The sequence below is a fragment of the Phoenix dactylifera genome, unplaced genomic scaffold (genome assembly GCF_009389715.1).
Source record: "Phoenix dactylifera cultivar Barhee BC4 unplaced genomic scaffold, palm_55x_up_171113_PBpolish2nd_filt_p 000481F, whole genome shotgun sequence".
Lineage (NCBI taxonomy): Eukaryota > Viridiplantae > Streptophyta > Magnoliopsida > Arecales > Arecaceae > Phoenix > Phoenix dactylifera.
In genome coordinates this window covers 332893-349080 of record NW_024067902.1, presented here as the reverse complement: position 1 = coordinate 349080, position 16188 = coordinate 332893, and the positions used below count along the sequence as shown (strand labels likewise).

General features: G+C 37.7%; 1 protein-coding gene across 5 annotated transcripts; it reads left to right on the top strand.

The window, feature by feature from the left end:
* The first annotated feature begins 5575 nt into the window (after positions 1–5575).
* Positions 5576–15980, top strand: LOC120103837 (probable potassium transporter 13). 5 transcript variants are annotated; one of them, XR_005508384.1, is made up of 10 exons: positions 5576–5842; positions 7216–7447; positions 7541–7789; positions 9289–9339; positions 9751–10011; positions 10221–10273; positions 13272–13386; positions 13876–14130; positions 14220–15571; positions 15639–15980. XR_005508384.1 is itself a non-coding variant. In XM_039119061.1 (9 exons), the coding sequence occupies exons 1-9, from the start codon at positions 5798–5800 to the stop codon at positions 15185–15187; spliced, it is 2229 nt and encodes a 742-aa protein (XP_038974989.1). In that variant the 5' UTR covers positions 5576–5797; the 3' UTR covers positions 15188–15610. The 5 variants fall into 5 exon arrangements, 3 of the variants coding, with proteins under 3 accessions (XP_038974989.1, XP_038974992.1, XP_038974991.1); XR_005508383.1 differs by having other exon boundaries at positions 14220–15543; positions 15639–15871; XM_039119061.1 differs by lacking the exon at positions 15639–15980 and having other exon boundaries at positions 14220–15610.
* Positions 15981–16188: the final 208 nt, after the last annotated feature.

Sequence of the window (16188 nt, the reverse complement as noted above, 5' to 3'; positions counted from 1 at the left end):
TACAAATGATAATAGAGCAAATGCAACCCATAACTCATATAGACTAGGAGACACTATAGCATGGGCTAATCTTGGTGTTTCTAACTGGATTTGGATCTTTAGCCTAGAGAATGCCAAGGCTTAAACGGAGAGAGCCCGTGTTGGCGTGTGTATAGTTCTACATTAGTTATATAGTGGGGAGATTATGGGCGTTTATATGTGGTTAAGAAATCTAAATAATACATTCTTGGATAGCTTTTTTGAATAAGGTTCTACGTCATTACAAATCTTTCACATGAAGCTCGAGCCTTTCAAAGTTTAGCTTCTCACAATTATTTACCCCGCTTTTGAGAATGGTGACACCATGCTAATTTCATTAATGTAGTTACCTCCAAGTTTTCTTCTCTGATGGTACTTGCTCTTTATTAATGGCTTCCAAATACTTCTTTGTTCATAGCACCACTATTTAGCTAGCATTGTTCCATTAAACTTCTTTACATCTTTCATACTTTTTCATTTAGACAAACTCCAACAAGAGCTTACCCTCCTCCTTGCCTTTCTATACAAAATTTTCTCTCTATTGATCCTTTTAATTAGCCAATTTGAAAAAAATGTAGCTATCCAATGTAACAATTGAAGATAAAACTGGATTGAGAAGTATAAACTATCCTCCTATTGAAAGAATATTTTTCTTCCATCCAGCATGTTTCCTCTCAATGCTTTTTAGTAAGAAGTACCAGTGTTTCTTTGTAGGTTGTAATGTATTGGCACCCCCACACGTAAAGCCTGGTGCACCACACTCCATCGATGCAGGGTTACTACTAATGCGATATTCCAACTGCTGTGTTGGGCTCTACTCAGGCTGGATGATCACCACTCGATCGTTGATCGTGGAGATGCCTCCTTGATAAATATTGTGGCAATTTGTGATGTGGACTCTTTCTCCCTAGCTTAGAGCATGCTTAGCATTAGGGGCTTCATGAGACAGCTACATAAATAGGTGGGATTGAGGACTAGACTCATAGAAACATAGTATCATAGTCAATACATGCATTATGAATAACACTACCGTTAAGTGATACACATTGGTGTATGGTGGGGAAGCAATGGGGTATGAGACTCTCTCTAAACTACTTAAGAAAAGAGTAGGTAGGTCAAATAGTACTGTATATGTTTGCATAGGAGGTATGAATGAAAAAATGTGAATGAAGGGAAAAAAAAGGAAGAGAGAGTAAAAGAGAGAGAGTAGGTTTGATGTAGGATAATCCCTGAGCACCTCTATAATGCCTAGCACCTCCAGCTCTACCCTCGCAATTTAAGATGACCCTTTTAAAGCCTTCCATTACTCAAGAACTAGGAGTGGAATATGAATATTGACCATCATTTGTGAGGCGAGGGTGGAGGCCTATTTATAGAGGCCTTTGGAGGTGGATAACCTTAGCCTATCCACCAAGCAAATTTGAAATTTTGTTGCACCAAAATCACATCAAGGAAAAGAACTTTTAATGGTAGAACTCTACCATAAGAAAGCTTCAAGGCAAAAAAAAAAAAAAAAAATGCCACTAGAAGTCCCTGATGGTAGAATCTACCATGGGGTACTAGCATGCTGTTAGGCCATTCCATGATCTCAAGGACAAATCCAAGGACAACAAAATTCAAAATTTGAATCTGATTACGAAACTATACTAGTCCGAATATCAAAACAAAAAAGAAAAGATTTGAAACCCTTTCGAAGAAAGAAATTTACCATCAGAAGGCCTAATGCTAGGGCTGCTGTGATTGAGGCATAGTGCATGAATGAATGATGAGTTGGACTGCAAAAGCTCAATAGGCCTAAGTTTTTGGCTAATTATGTATGGTGACACCTGCAAATAGTGTGCAGTGAGTCAAGAATAGAGTGTCTACAACTATCCCTTTATAACTTGTGTTTTAAGACGAAGTTCTTGTTGAGGCTCCAAACAATCCTGTATTTGCTGCCACAAGAAATAAGTGCAAACCATAACAAGACTTTTATTTTTGAGAGAGAAAGATGTAATATTATCAAAAGATCCTTATATTTTGATCGATAAATACTATAGTAACAATGTATTCCTCGGAACGACAAGCATCAGTTTTGGATCATATGCATTATAATACAAAATTATTGTGAGGCACGTGCTAGTACTTTATTAAAAAGAAAGAAAAAAAAATAAAAAGGTGAAAGAGAATAAGTTTTTTTTTCTTTTTATGAGATAAAGATTGGAAGTGAGAATAAATTTCCAAAAAAAAATACACTCGTGTGCCAATAAAATTATTTAACTATAGTTCAATAATGGTGGTCATGTTGAAGATCAATCAAGCTGGATGTAGACGTTATACATAAAATACAAATCTTTTTGAAGAAGTCTTACATAGAAATTAATGGCCCATCATGTTGCCGGTCCATTACGACTGCTGAAGTCTTATCAATCTAGAACATGATTAATGAAAAATTACATGATTTAGAAATCACAATCTTCGTCTTGACATTCTCATAAGCACTAACTAGTTTTTCTTTTCTTCCAGTTCTTTCTTTCTTTTTCTTTTTTTTTTTGCTAAATCGGTCCTATACCTCATGTTCAAGTAGTGGCCGAAGCCACATTTTAATCGTCGCCGCAGCAACTCGAACTTGGGACCATAAAGTTAGAATCCCCGTCCAGTACCATTAGGCTATCACCTTGGTGGCCCTTCCTGTTTTCCAAACATAACTAGTTTCAAGTAGTGGCCGAAGCCACATTTTAATCGTCGCCGCAGCAACTCGAACTTGGGACCATAAGGTTAGAATCCCCGTCCAGTACCATTAGGCTATCACCTTGGTGGCCCTTCCTGTTTTCCAGATGCCGGTCTCCACACAGCCACAATGTATGTATGAGTAATGGATGGATGGAATCCAATGTTGGGTAAATATTCTTCATGAGAAACTTTCTCAGAATGTGTAATCCAATATTGGGTAAATACTCCTCATGAAGAACCTTCTCAGAATATGTATTCTTTGACAAAAAAAAGTGATACATTTTAAATGAGAAAAATGTTTGAGATAACAATTTTGAAAAACTTGTGTTGTGAGCATGTTGTATGGCAGAAGAAGATCAGTATTTTGTACTAGGTTTAGCTCCCTTACTTTCAAATTTTTTTTGAGGATAACTAAGTTTGAGAGTTTAGCATTACTTCTTAAATCATTGGATCTAACAAGTAATGAGTTTTCATTACGCATTGGAGGCAAATTCGATCCTTGATAAAATAAGCAAGGCTTTGGTCTCTTGGGAGGAGATTGCTTAACCTACAATGGACTATATCATATAAATTACTAGAAAATAAATATTTTTTATGGGATTTAACTTCGGGTTAAACTCTATGTATTCGTTAAACATAGCAATCTCCATAAGCTTCTCCCGCACAAAATTAGCTATGCATTTTGCCAAAAAAAAAAGGGTAAAACTCAGTATGTGTTTGTGATCCATGTCCAATAAATATTTAGGCTGATTGAAGTCTAATGCAAGCTTAAAAACACTACATACAACATATGAATTTGAATTCAACTCGATCCATACTGGCATAGAGCAAGAATAAGTTTAATTAACCTCGTATACATAGAGCCACACTAATCGTGGCCTTGCTCTTTAAAGGTCTAGTAATACTATTTGTCAAACTTAGGTCAGAGTCATCACTTCTCTTCATTAATTACAAGCACATGAGCCGAAATGGCCCATTACACATATAGAAGGTCCAATTGCTAGAGCAAATTTTGTAAATACCGACTATGTTTCTAATCTAATCTCTAGTAGATTAGTCGATTTCCTTCGAGTTAATATCCAATTCGATATGGTCCATCATAACCCACCTAACCAACCCAACTCAATCCATCATCATTTAAATTCCATGCTAAAGTTTGGTACACATATCCTGCCTGAATTGGGTAAAGATCATGTCAAGCCCAAACTCAAACGAGTCCTACCCAACACTGGCAACGTGCCAGGTCAGTGTCCGTAAGATACCATATCCGCTGTTTCCTTCCCACAGCTGATCCAAAACATACACCATATCTTTCATCATGTCAGCTACAGCGGTAGATCATATCCGGCATCGTACGGTAGGCTGCCATTTGCTTGCGCTTGTACCCATAAGAGGACACACGGAAGCGGAGGATTCCCACGCGGGCCCCACATGGAAAGGAATAATGAAACCAACAGCTGTCACCTTTTCTATATCCATTAGGACTCTAATTTGAGACCAAACAGCAAACCGGTGATGGGTCTTTCATCCAAAGCACCGCATAAATATTTATATGCCGAGATAATATTTACCGTCCATATGGCTACCTGAAAACATCCCGCCCGTCCAACGGGTCGAGGGTTGGTGCCGTATGCGGACAGACGGGATGACGCGCTCGTTTTTGAATGTCTATGAGGATATCCGTAAGGTAGTTTGGCCGCATCGGAGAAATGGGAGGTGGGTAGGTGTAAACGTTGGGAACGGTAAAAGTTTTTAAAACTAATAATAAAAAAACGTTAGTGCTATTGTTACTCTCTGACTTCTAAATTTTGTCCGCCGCTTTAATTTGTGGCTATTCATGGATGGGGTGGTGCTTTTTTTTTTTTTTCTCTTTGATGTTTGGCTACACCAATTTACTTGGTTGATAAATAAATAAAATAATAATCCAAACTTAAGATTAAGATCTAAATATAAAGAACTTCTTAGTTTGAAATGTGACTATTTTTTGCTTCAATCTGATTATATCAAGTGGAATAACTTGCAGATACCCTAAAATCAGATCCGCTATCTTCATTCTTCTATTTATACAAAAATAAATAGTAATTCTATTTTAATTTGGCATCTACTATGTCATTCTCTATCCATATGAAGTTTTTAGGATGTCATTAATATATAATTAAATTATGAAAAGTTATTTTTTGTTTTAAGTATACAGAAATAAAGATCAGCAAATTTGTTTAAGATAAAATTGTCATTGGCAACCAGAAATCCACCTTAAATCCTCTATATATATAATCCCAAAACAACTTATATCTTGTGAGGTGTTCTGCATTTACTAATCTAAATAATTATTATATGTTGTGCCATACTAAAGTAGGTATTTAAATTCCGATATCACAACCACCTCTAGAAGAAGTGGCCAGCCCTGATGGTTTCTTGTCGAAAAGTTTAGGTAGCAACCAAATTTAGTTCTTACTTACATTGGAAACAAAAACCGTTATTATCTTATATAACCAAAATATTCCTTAGCTATAAAGAAACCCTTCAATGAATCAAAGGTTGTCATCCTCTATTCCTTTTCACAACTTGCCTATCAGTGACATTATCTTATTCCTTTTCATAACTAGCCTATCAGAGGCATCTTGAGCTCGAGTCGAACCAGAAAGTAACCAAATTCCTGTAGGCTTGGAAGCCAGTCCTCAGGCTAGTCGAGGCCGTGCAGTACACTGTACTGTTTACACAGTATCAGAGTGCGAGGACAAAAAAAAAAATTGGGGGGTGTAGAATATCAAATTTGGCTATAAAAGGAAGTGGGCTCAAGATGCCCCTGAAAGAGGAGAGACGTTTTGGCGCTCCCTCTCTCTCTCTCTCTCTCACAGTCTTCTAGGACACGTCTTCCCCCTTAACCGCTCTCTCTCTCTCTCTCTCTCGGCGCGCGACGCGAACGAAACTTCGAGAGGCGTTCGATCGAGCTCTCCGTTCGGAATTCCTTCTTCCGGGCGAAATTTTTATCCCCTGGCGGTGGATTTCGGCGGTGGCGTTGTTCGGGAGTGGGAGTATTAAGGGGTTTGTGACCGGGGCTCGGGTGATGGATCCGGAGTCCGGCTCTCGGTCTCCCGGGAGTCGCTCTTGGGTGAGTGTTTCTTCGGCGTTCTTAAATTTCCCCTTTTCTTTGTCCTTCCTCTTGTTGTTTGAAGGTTGATTTTTTCAGTGACTTTACTGACTTATCTTGCTGTTCTTGTTTTATTTGTTGCATGTTAAAACATTTTCCTTTTATCAAATTTCTTCAATGCGAGTGTACTCTTCTGGTGTCTACCGGGCACAATGAAGAATTCTTCTGATTTTACGGGAGATAGCTGTTGACATTTTACTTTTTATAGAATTAAATTTTAATTTGTTGAGGTGTTTACTTCGTAAAATTCTGAGAAAATCTAATTTTTATTATCTGTACTGGAATCTTGATTACAAAAATGTAATTTTTATGGTCATTCAGTATACAAATGTACAGATTTTGTTTCAGGTCTTATTTATTTCAAATTGTTTTCTTTAGAAAATTATGAAAAAAATCTGTTTTGTATGCTGACTGACATTTTGGTCAATGAAAAAGAGATAAGGTTTTGTTCTTGTTTAATTTTCTTTATATTTTCTTGTTAAGGGATTTGCGGACTGCGAAATTCTCGGGTGATCAGATCATTTTATTTTATTTTTTTCAAAGTCTTTCCTTTTAAGATTCTGAGAAATCCTTAAGTATGTGTGTGTGTGTGTGTGTGTAATTTTAACGAAATAATGATTATTGCAATGGAAGTTTAATATTTCCGCGTTCAATTATCTAGAATTTTATTTTTTTAAGAGAATAATTTTTAAAGCATTTGCTTCTTAAATTTTGAAAAAATATGATTTTCTTTTAGTATCACCAGTGTCTTGATTATTAAAGCCATATCATTATTCCCCATGGGTTCTCAATTTTTTTTATTATCTGTGAAGATTTTCAACGATTCGTTTAACTAAGTTTATATTCTGTTTTCCAACAATTAACTATAATGTTTTTGCTGGAGTGTTATTGGAGGAAAAGTATGAAATTTTTAATCCACTGCACTTACGCAATTCTGTAAATTTTGGTTTAATCTGGTTATCGCGTAAGATAACAGTTCCATGGATTATATGTTCTGGCTACCAAACTATCTTGAGCGGTCTTTTTCATGCTTAAGAACCTGCTTAACTGCAGAAATATCAAGTTAATCATTGTTTTTTTATTGGATATCTTCTTTCTTTTTTCTTACATTTAGTTTCCTCCAATCACACCCTTTATCTTATCCCTCTGATTCTTCGTAGTTTTTTATTTCTCAGATTGTTCTGATTCCTTTTTTTTTTTTGGTTTATTGTAGAATTTGTCAAATCCATTCATACCAACCCTTTTTTAAATTTTATTGATTCCACTTCATCAATTTTTCCCTTGTCTGTTTGTTTGGATGAAAGACCTGATGGGTTTTGCTATTTCACTTGTAGAAAGCATACAGAACCACTCTTTTGTTGGCCTACCAGAGCTTTGGTGTTGTATATGGTGATCTAAGCATTTCACCCATCTACGTCTACAAGAGCACTTTCTCGGGAAAGCTACGCCTCCACGAGGAAGAAGCTGAAGTCCTTGGAGTCCTCTCTCTGGTATTCTGGACTCTGACTCTGATTCCTCTTTGCAAGTACATCATCTTTGTGTTAGGAGCAGATGACAACGGCGAAGGTGGTCCCAGGATCCACAAAATGTCTGTCTAAAATTCTTCTTTCTTCTATGAATTGGTTCAAGCCCTTTTCTTAGTTGTTATAACGTGTGCAGGTGGGACATTTGCTTTGTATTCATTAATGTGCCGGAAAACAAAGATGGGACTTCTGGCTACCCCTCAAGCTGCCAACGAGCATTTATCTGCTTATAAACTGGAAACATCTAGCAAGGAGACACGGACTAGTTTGTTGGTGAAGAATTTTTTTGAGAAGCATCGGACTTCTCGAATTGCATTGCTTCTTTTTGTGCTTCTGGGGACAAGCATGGTTATCGGTGATGGTGTTTTGACCCCAGCAATGTCGGGTATGGTTGGCCTGCTTGTTAAAAATGATATAATATGTCTACTTCAATCAAATAAATAGGTCTTATTTACCAAAAAAAATCCTATAAATAGGTCTTTATTTTGAATGGGGAATGATTTGATGTTTTGATGAACTATTATTTATTCTAAATGCTTCTTGACATACGAAATCCATATTCTTTAGTTTACAAATTTATGACAGTTATAGGTTTTTAAAGATCTGGCATGGTCTGCCGAATTGACTGGAACCGGTCGGTTCAGGTTGTACCGAATCGGTGCTGACAGCTACCGGTACGGTTCGGCTGTGAAAACCAGTACCGAACTGAAACCGGTGCGATCGGCACCGGTAGAAGCAGGAAAGAAGAGGAGGAAGAAGAGGAAGAAAGAAGAGAAGAAGCGGGGAAGAAGAGAAAGAAAGAAGAGAAGAAGCGGGGAAGAAGAAAAAGCAAGTACCGGAAAAAGGATGACCTCTCTTCCTTGCTCGCGAGCGGAACCTCTCTTCCTTCCTTGCTCGCGGGAGAACGGGGGAATCGGAAAAGAGAGGAGAAGAGAGGAGAGAGGGGAAGAAGAAGGGTTCGGGAAGAAGAAGGGGAAGAAAAAATAAAGAAAGGTTCCTTGCTCGCGAGCAGAACCTCTCTTCCTTCCTTGCTCGTGGGAGAACGGGGGAATCGGGAAAGAGAGGAGAAGAGAGGAGAGAGGGGAAGAAGAAGGGTTCGGGAAGAAGAAGGGGAAGAAAAAAAATAAAGGGGAAAAAAAACTCCCGCGCGTGGGGCCGAGTGGGGAACTGGGCACGAGTGGGGAATCGCGAGCCCGCTTGCAGGGAACCGTGCCCGCACGCGGTTACCTGCGCTGGCTCGATTCCCTGTGCGGGCTCACCGCACGGGGCAGCAAGCCTACGTGGGGCAGCCCGCGTGGGCTTTAAATGCTGCACAGAGTGGCTTTAACGCGCAGGCGTGCGGGTGCGTGCGCGTCCGCACGTCGGACGTAGGTTTTTTTTCTATCTCAACCGGTTCGGTACCGGTTCCGACCGGTACCGATTCTGACCGGTACCGTACCGAAACCGGTCTTCACCGGTACACTGGTACTATTGGTATTTGCAAACCTTGAGATCTGGTAACGTTAATCTGCAAAACATTCTCTCCCTCTCTCTCTCTCTCTTTTTTTCTGTGTTGAGAAATATGGGATGACAGGTCGATTGCAGGCTTCGAGTTTGGCAATTTTGGGAAATCCACCTCATATTTGATAGCATTTCTGTTCTAGTTTCACATGACAGGTTGAAGGTTTTACAGATAGTAAAATTGTTTAGTGCTGAAATTTAGAATTTTTGTAGTAGTAGCTGACTGACTCTCTTGCTCAAATTTGCTGAAAATGATGGAAACCTTTTTTCTTCGTATATGTTTGTAGAACACGAAGATTCTGATACTTTTAGAAGTTTTTATATCAAGTTATTAACACCTTTGTGAAATTTTCACTAACCTTTGTTTCATTTGCATTTTTCCAGTCCTCTCTGCAGTATCTGGCCTCAAAATTAAGATTCCCAGACTACATGAAAGTAAGCATCAACTTCTCTACCTGAACTGTGGGTTCTTCCATATGATAATTTCTTACTTTTGAAAAGTCACCAGCGCCTGGAAAGATAACCTCACTGATGCTGTAAGTCTACAGCGTTGTTTTTGAATATGCACTGAAGGCTCCTTACTGGAGTATGCTATCGTTATTATGTAGAGCTCTTACATTATCAGCTTTTATGCTTTGATCTATGATCTGTTTTTGTCCTTGGTACTGTTATACCATTCCTTCCCAGATAATTTCTTTCTGCCCGGGAGTTGTTATTAGTGCATGTATATATTTTATTTTGTCATAGATTTACATACTTAACCCAAACAGGAAAATATTATCCCAATAGTACATGCATTATCATCTACAACTGTTCTGTCTTATTGAACTATCTTTTGGCATACAGATTGCATTGTATTTGTGTCCTGCATTGTGTTAGTGGGCCTTTTTGCATTGCAACACTATGGGACACATCGTGTCAGCTTTCTTTTTGCTCCAATCTTGATTGCGTGGCTTGGCTGCATTAGTGGAATTGGGATTTACAACATATTCAAGTGGAATCCTGGTGTTGTCCGTGCCCTATCACCATATTATGTTTATAACTTCTTTAAGAAAGCTGGAAAAGATGGCTGGAGTTCACTTGGAGGTGTTGTTCTTTGCATTACAGGTTGGTGGCATTTTGGTTGTATACAAATGCATATATACATATTTATACATATATCTGTACAAACATACAAACATATGTACATGTATATGTGTCTGTGTACAAATAAACATCTATATATATATATTCATGTATGTACATATGTATATGTCTATGTAGAATATAGTCTTTACTCTTTCACTTGGGCTCATAAACTGGGTATGCTTGACCAGGTGCTGAGGCCATGTTTGCTGACCTGGGGCACTTCTCAAAGCTTTCAATCAGGGTAAGGTCATTTTTTAGACGCAAACATGTTGACTATATAATTTAGAAGGTATCCGAGTAATGAAAAAAGATAGGTTCAAAAGTTCCTTTGATCTTTATAACATGACTTTTACATCCAAGAAACTCTTTTTATCTTTTACTAGTTTATTTGTTGGGCTAAAAATTTTCAGTTATGTGCACATGCGTACGTATATACATGTACATTCAGAAAATACATTTGTATCTATGTACAGGCATATAATATAAAATATGCTTGGACTACTGCTATTCTTTTTTTAGAATTAAGATTCTTCATCTTTAGCTGCTGCTGGTTTAATATTTCTGATAATAGTTTTTGTTGTCAAATTTATGGAATCATAAATTTGATCAAGATCAAGGAACTAACTTTACATTCCATATCATTGCAATAGTTTTGTTAAAAGAACTTTTGTCAAACTGAAGAAGCTAGCATGTTGAAGGTTATTTTGTTAGCTGAGGTTCTTTTAAATAAAATGAAAGCCGAAAGTTTGAAGCCAAAATTTTTCATAAAGTTGAGTATGCTGTCTCGATGCCCTTTGCGTAATCATGGAACAGTTCCAATAAGTTGAGTATTATCGAAAAGCATCACTTGCTCCAACCTCATAATGTTTTTAGTTCTTGCAATAGCCAAGTTACATCTAAAAATAAAGATATGCAGCCATGCTGCATGTCTCTTTCTCAGCCCATGGTCATATGTGGAAGCCCACTTATTTTTCGATTTTATTCAAATTTGGGCCTTTATCACTATGCGCATGATTGTACCTAAACTTGAATAAAGTGACATTAAATGTTGGTCGAGTGTAGCATGCATACCCCTAAAGATGCTTGTTATTTTATAGTATTTTATTATTATTAATTTATTTCTTATTTTTAATCCAAAAATATATATTTTTAAATTTAAAAATTACAGATTTATTAAAAAATAAAGATTTCGGTGTCTTGTAGATCATTTCCAGATCTACAATAGTAGCATGAAATCATGCCAAAATTGAAAAATTTGGCATGACCTTTCCTATTTTTCTAATTTACTGCCGGCATCAAAATGAAAAGAAAAGAGAAGAAATGAAGAGGGAGAGAGAGGAACGATACATTTCTTTGGTTTGGATCCAGCTTGAAATCATCAAAATCCCCTCTCTTTTTGTGAGTTTTCAAGATTTTACAAAAAATGAGAGAAGAGGCATTGAGAAGGCACGAGAAGCCTTCTCAGCCTCTATATATTCAGCCCAATTTTTTTTTTTTTGCAGGAAATTACCATTCACTCTCTTGTGATACCACCTTCTCATGGAGGCCTACAATTGAAGGCCTTCTTATGACTTGTACTGGGGTTGGAGTGAGGGTGGATTGGATTTATAGATCAGCAGTGGAGAGAAGGAAGGTCCATGAGATAGATAAGAGGGGATACGGGGTAAGGGGATCAATGTGGTCTGAAGCTGCATGAGAGAGGGAAAAGAAAGTAGGGAGGAGGTGAGAGGGACAGGGAACTTGACAACCAGGGGATTGGAATTGTATGAGGTGGGGCAAAGGTAGTTGGTATATGGATTAAGAGGACTGTTGCGATAATCTTTTTGCTTTCAGGGAACAGGTGTGGCCAGTTTCAGATGACTGGCATATCAGTTGGGAGAGCTAGGTGTGGCTTCCTAGCTTTTATCTTACTTCAAACACTGTTAGGCTAAAGATATCCGAACCTCCCCACATCAAGAATACCAAATTGTTCTTAAAATTGATCTTCTTATCTAGTATCTATCTGGAGATTTTGTTATGCACCAATTTTATAAGATATATGCGTCGTAACTTTGCTCTTCTACCTTTTACCTGATGATATCATGATCATAATTTTAATAGGCAACCCTTATTAGTACAGGGTTTGCTTTATGCATCTTGTCCTCCATGATTCCATGTATACCTCTTCAGTTCATGAGTTCTTAATTAATTCAAATATTTAGCATGACCGCAAGATGCAAACTCTAGAATGATGATATCATTCAAAAGGTTATCTCTATTTTGTGAATATCTTGGTATCTCACATGCACTTTCACATGTATGGATGTACCCTGACTTGAAGGTAAAACTACAAATATCCTTGCATTTTATGCATTTGGGAAGATACGAGGACACATCAATTAGAGGAGGCAAGTATGGAAGGGATGAGGATTCTCTCATCTTTGTATGTAGAAGACATGTACTCATAAAATATATGCAACTCTATCCATTAATTGGGTACCGGATTGTTTTATTGTTGTCATAGTGTTATGCACTATGAATATCACTTCTGGAGAAGGGAAACAGATGGATTTGATTTATAAATGTATTATTTGTAACTTTCACTTTAATGATTCATGAAACAACTAGTTGTCTAGGATTGGATAAAATGACAACAATCGTAATTTTGTTTATCAAGGTTTGAAAAATCAATTTCAGTTTAGGCTGGACCAATTAAGCTTCAATGTCTGTACTTACACTTTGAGTTTAGGATTTTTGGCCAGAAAAAGAGATAAAACTAAAAAATTAATGAAGTTAATATATGATTATGTATTTAAAGTAAACAAGCCAATATACACATTATGTATTTAAAGTAATACAAACAGTCAATATACACATTAAATTGGGCCAGTATGTCATTTTTGGCCAAAACTTTGAAACCAACCTAGTTTCAGACTGATTCTTAGCATAATCAAGTCCAGTTTCCAAGTATGGCCAAAATTCAAAATCATGGTCTATTTATGGTGATGCAAAAGATAGCAGAGGCCTTGCATTTTGCTTCGCCAATTACGCATCAATATTCACAGTCATTTACATATATTCTTGTGGTTGTTTGAGACTTGTGATCTCATTTTCTTGAATTCCCAAGTTATCTTGTTGTGCATTCCATATTTTCTTCATACTATCATGTTGATTATTATCATTAATATACCTCTAGTCTGCCAAATACTGTGCTTATTCAGTGTTAATTTATATTTATGTTAGATGTGTTCTGGTGGCAGGTGGCATTTACAGCAGTAGTTTATCCCTGCTTGGTAGTGGCATACATGGGTGAAGCTGCCTACCTATCAAAGCATAGGGAGGACCTCCACAGTAGCTTCTACAAAGCCCTTCCTGGTATATTAGCTTACAGCTCCTGTTTTATGACATGGAAACATAAGATATGCTTTGTTTATGAACATACTGGAAGATGAAGATCACGTTTGTTGTCCTACATAATTAAAAAAAGTCAAAGTGCCTGTGTTTTTTTAACCACTTGCTTTTAGAGTGATTCATGGACATCAACAAAGGAAATCTTAACTTGTCCCTTTAATAATCCTATAAAATTGAAGAAGGAAATGTTAGGAATTTACATGATTATTTAGTTTGTTACTGACAACTATAACCTTATGAGCTTTTTTTGTTTCACCTAATATTGCTCGCTAATATTTGCTGGGTCCTCTATTATTTACTTGTAGATGTAAGAACTGGGTCAAGCTGGTCCTTTATTATGATGGCTTTATCATATAAAACATTTAGTATTTATTCATGAGCTACTAGTTTACTAATCATTTTTAAGTGATATAATCTTATGCTTTCTCTGCAATCTGTTTTCCCCCAATCCAGAGAGCGTATTTTGGCCAGTGCTTGTCATTGCAACGTTAGCCACGGTTGTTGGGAGTCAGGCAATTATCTCAGCTACCTTCTCCATAATTAGTCAATGTAGGGCTTTGGGATGTTTCCCCCGTGTGAAAATTATACACACATCGAGCCATGTACATGGGCAGATATACATACCAGAGGTGAACTGGCTTCTCATGCTGTTATGTCTTGCTGTCACCATTGGCTTTAGAGACATTGATATGATAGGAAATGCTTATGGTATGTGTTTCTTCACTTTCCATTTTGATTATAACGAAACAGAGTGGACTGGTGTTATGTGAGCATATGACATATATTTCCTTTTGCAGGCCTTGCTGTGATTATTGTAATGTTTGTAACAACTTGTCTTATGTTCCTAATCATCACTACTGTCTGGAAGCGATCCATATTCTTGGTGCTCCTCTTTGTTATTACCTTCGGATCCTTGGAGCTCCTCTACTTCTCCGCATGCCTTGTCAAAGTTCCTCATGGAGGCTGGTTTCCCCTCATCTTTTCACTAATCATTTTGCTTGTTATGTCCGCATGGCACTATGGCACTGCTAAGAAACAGGCCTTCGAGCTACAGAACAAGGTCTGCCTCGACTATCTCCTCAGCATCAGCCCCAGCCTTGGCCTTGTTCGAGTGCCTGGAGTTGGCCTTGTATACTCCAACATCATGACTGGTGTCCCTCCCATGTTTGCTCACTTTGTCACAAACTTTCCTGCATTCCATCGCATCCTCATCTTTGTCTGCTTACGGACACTTACAGTGCCAAAAGTTCCAGTTGATGAGCGCTTCTTGATTGGAAGGATTGGCCCACCAGAGTATCGCCTCTTTCGGTGCATTGTGAGGTATGGGTACAAGGATGGAGGAAGGGACAGTTACGAGTTTGAGAATCAGCTGCTCATGAAAGTGGCAGAATATCTGCAGCAGGAAGTGGGGGATTCGTTGGTTAATGGTGAGATGTCAGTGGTTGGTCAGCCATCTAACCTGGTGGTGGATGCTGTGATGGGGTCTGAAAGGACTGAGAGAAGTAAGAAGAGGGTGCGATTCAAAGAGGCGGTTGGTGCAGATGTGAGGCAAGAGGTGAGGGAATTGGCGGACGAGAGGGAGGCTGGTGTGTCATACATGATGGGCCATACATGTGTGGTGGCTCATGAGTCCTCATCATTTATCAAGAAGTTTGTGATTGATGTTGTGTACGGGTTTCTTCGGCGTAACTCCCGCAGGCCAGCCGTCGCACTTGGGATCCCACATGCCTCCCTGATTGAGGTCGGCATGGTTTATCATGTATGATGCTGAAGACTCCTGCTATTATAGAAGATTATGCTCGGTTCATATACAAGTGGAAAAGAACAAACATCCTTTTTAGCTCTGAACATTTTTGCGGTCAAGGAGAAAAAAAATCAATCCAGCATTTACTATTTCTTCCACTGGAGTAATGGCCGATGCAAAACATGGATGAAGATTTAATATACTGTTTGGAGAATGCAATGGTTCCTGCGTAGTAATTAAAACCATACCTATGAGTTGAATTGATTAGGAGGTGGGGAAGAAAGTAGGCACTGCACCAACTTGGCCTGGCATTCAAGAGAAACTACTAGGGTGGGAAAGAATTGATATTTGAAAAGGTTGACATTGTATTAGAAGAGGTCTGACATTTCTGTACATAATAAAGAGGTATTTTTTTCATGACATAAATTTATTGCTTTTGAAGTATTTCTTAGCATCTACATTCTTTCGACAGATAAGATTCTGCCCAGCTGAGAAGCCTGCTGATACCTCTTTTTCGCTCACGGCCAAACATATACCTAGTGTTGTATATAAGTTGATTAGCAATTTGTCAACAAGGTGAATTGGAGCTCACTATCTTATGTTCGAGAGCAGCTTCCCAAAGAATAGGCAGTGTTAAGAGCTTAATTTTGTATTTTTTTCTGAATTTAAAGTTGCAGATCAATGTGCAAGATCTCTTCCATAATAGTATTTCCATCTCAAAAAAAAGTATTTTTTGTGTGCATTCATATATATGTCAAATGTGTTGGGGTTGTGTACAAGTCCTTTTGCCTGAACATGTATCCATGGATCATGAAATCCAAGATGCGATGATTGATTTTTTTTCAAAAGATTATTTATTTATAAGATATTTTTAATAGTTCCGTATAACCACACCAATTCAAAAAATTATTCTACATGCATTCAGAATTTCTTTATGACTTTCTGACTATTTATATAGCTTCTGATGTCCTATGCAAAATTAATCCAGGGAGTATATTCTTCTTGTATAAATCTTTGACAGT

Coding starts and splice junctions, on each gene's coding strand:
- LOC120103837 (XM_039119061.1), top strand. CDS start 5,798: ATGGATCCGGAGTCCGGCTCTCGGTCTCCCGGGAGTCGCTCTTGG. Junction 7,790..9,288: donor TTTGACCCCAGCAATGTCGG/GTATGGTTGGCC, acceptor GCATTTTTCCAG/TCCTCTCTGCAGTATCTGGC. Junction 9,340..9,750: donor GATTCCCAGACTACATGAAA/GTAAGCATCAAC, acceptor TTTGGCATACAG/ATTGCATTGTATTTGTGTCC.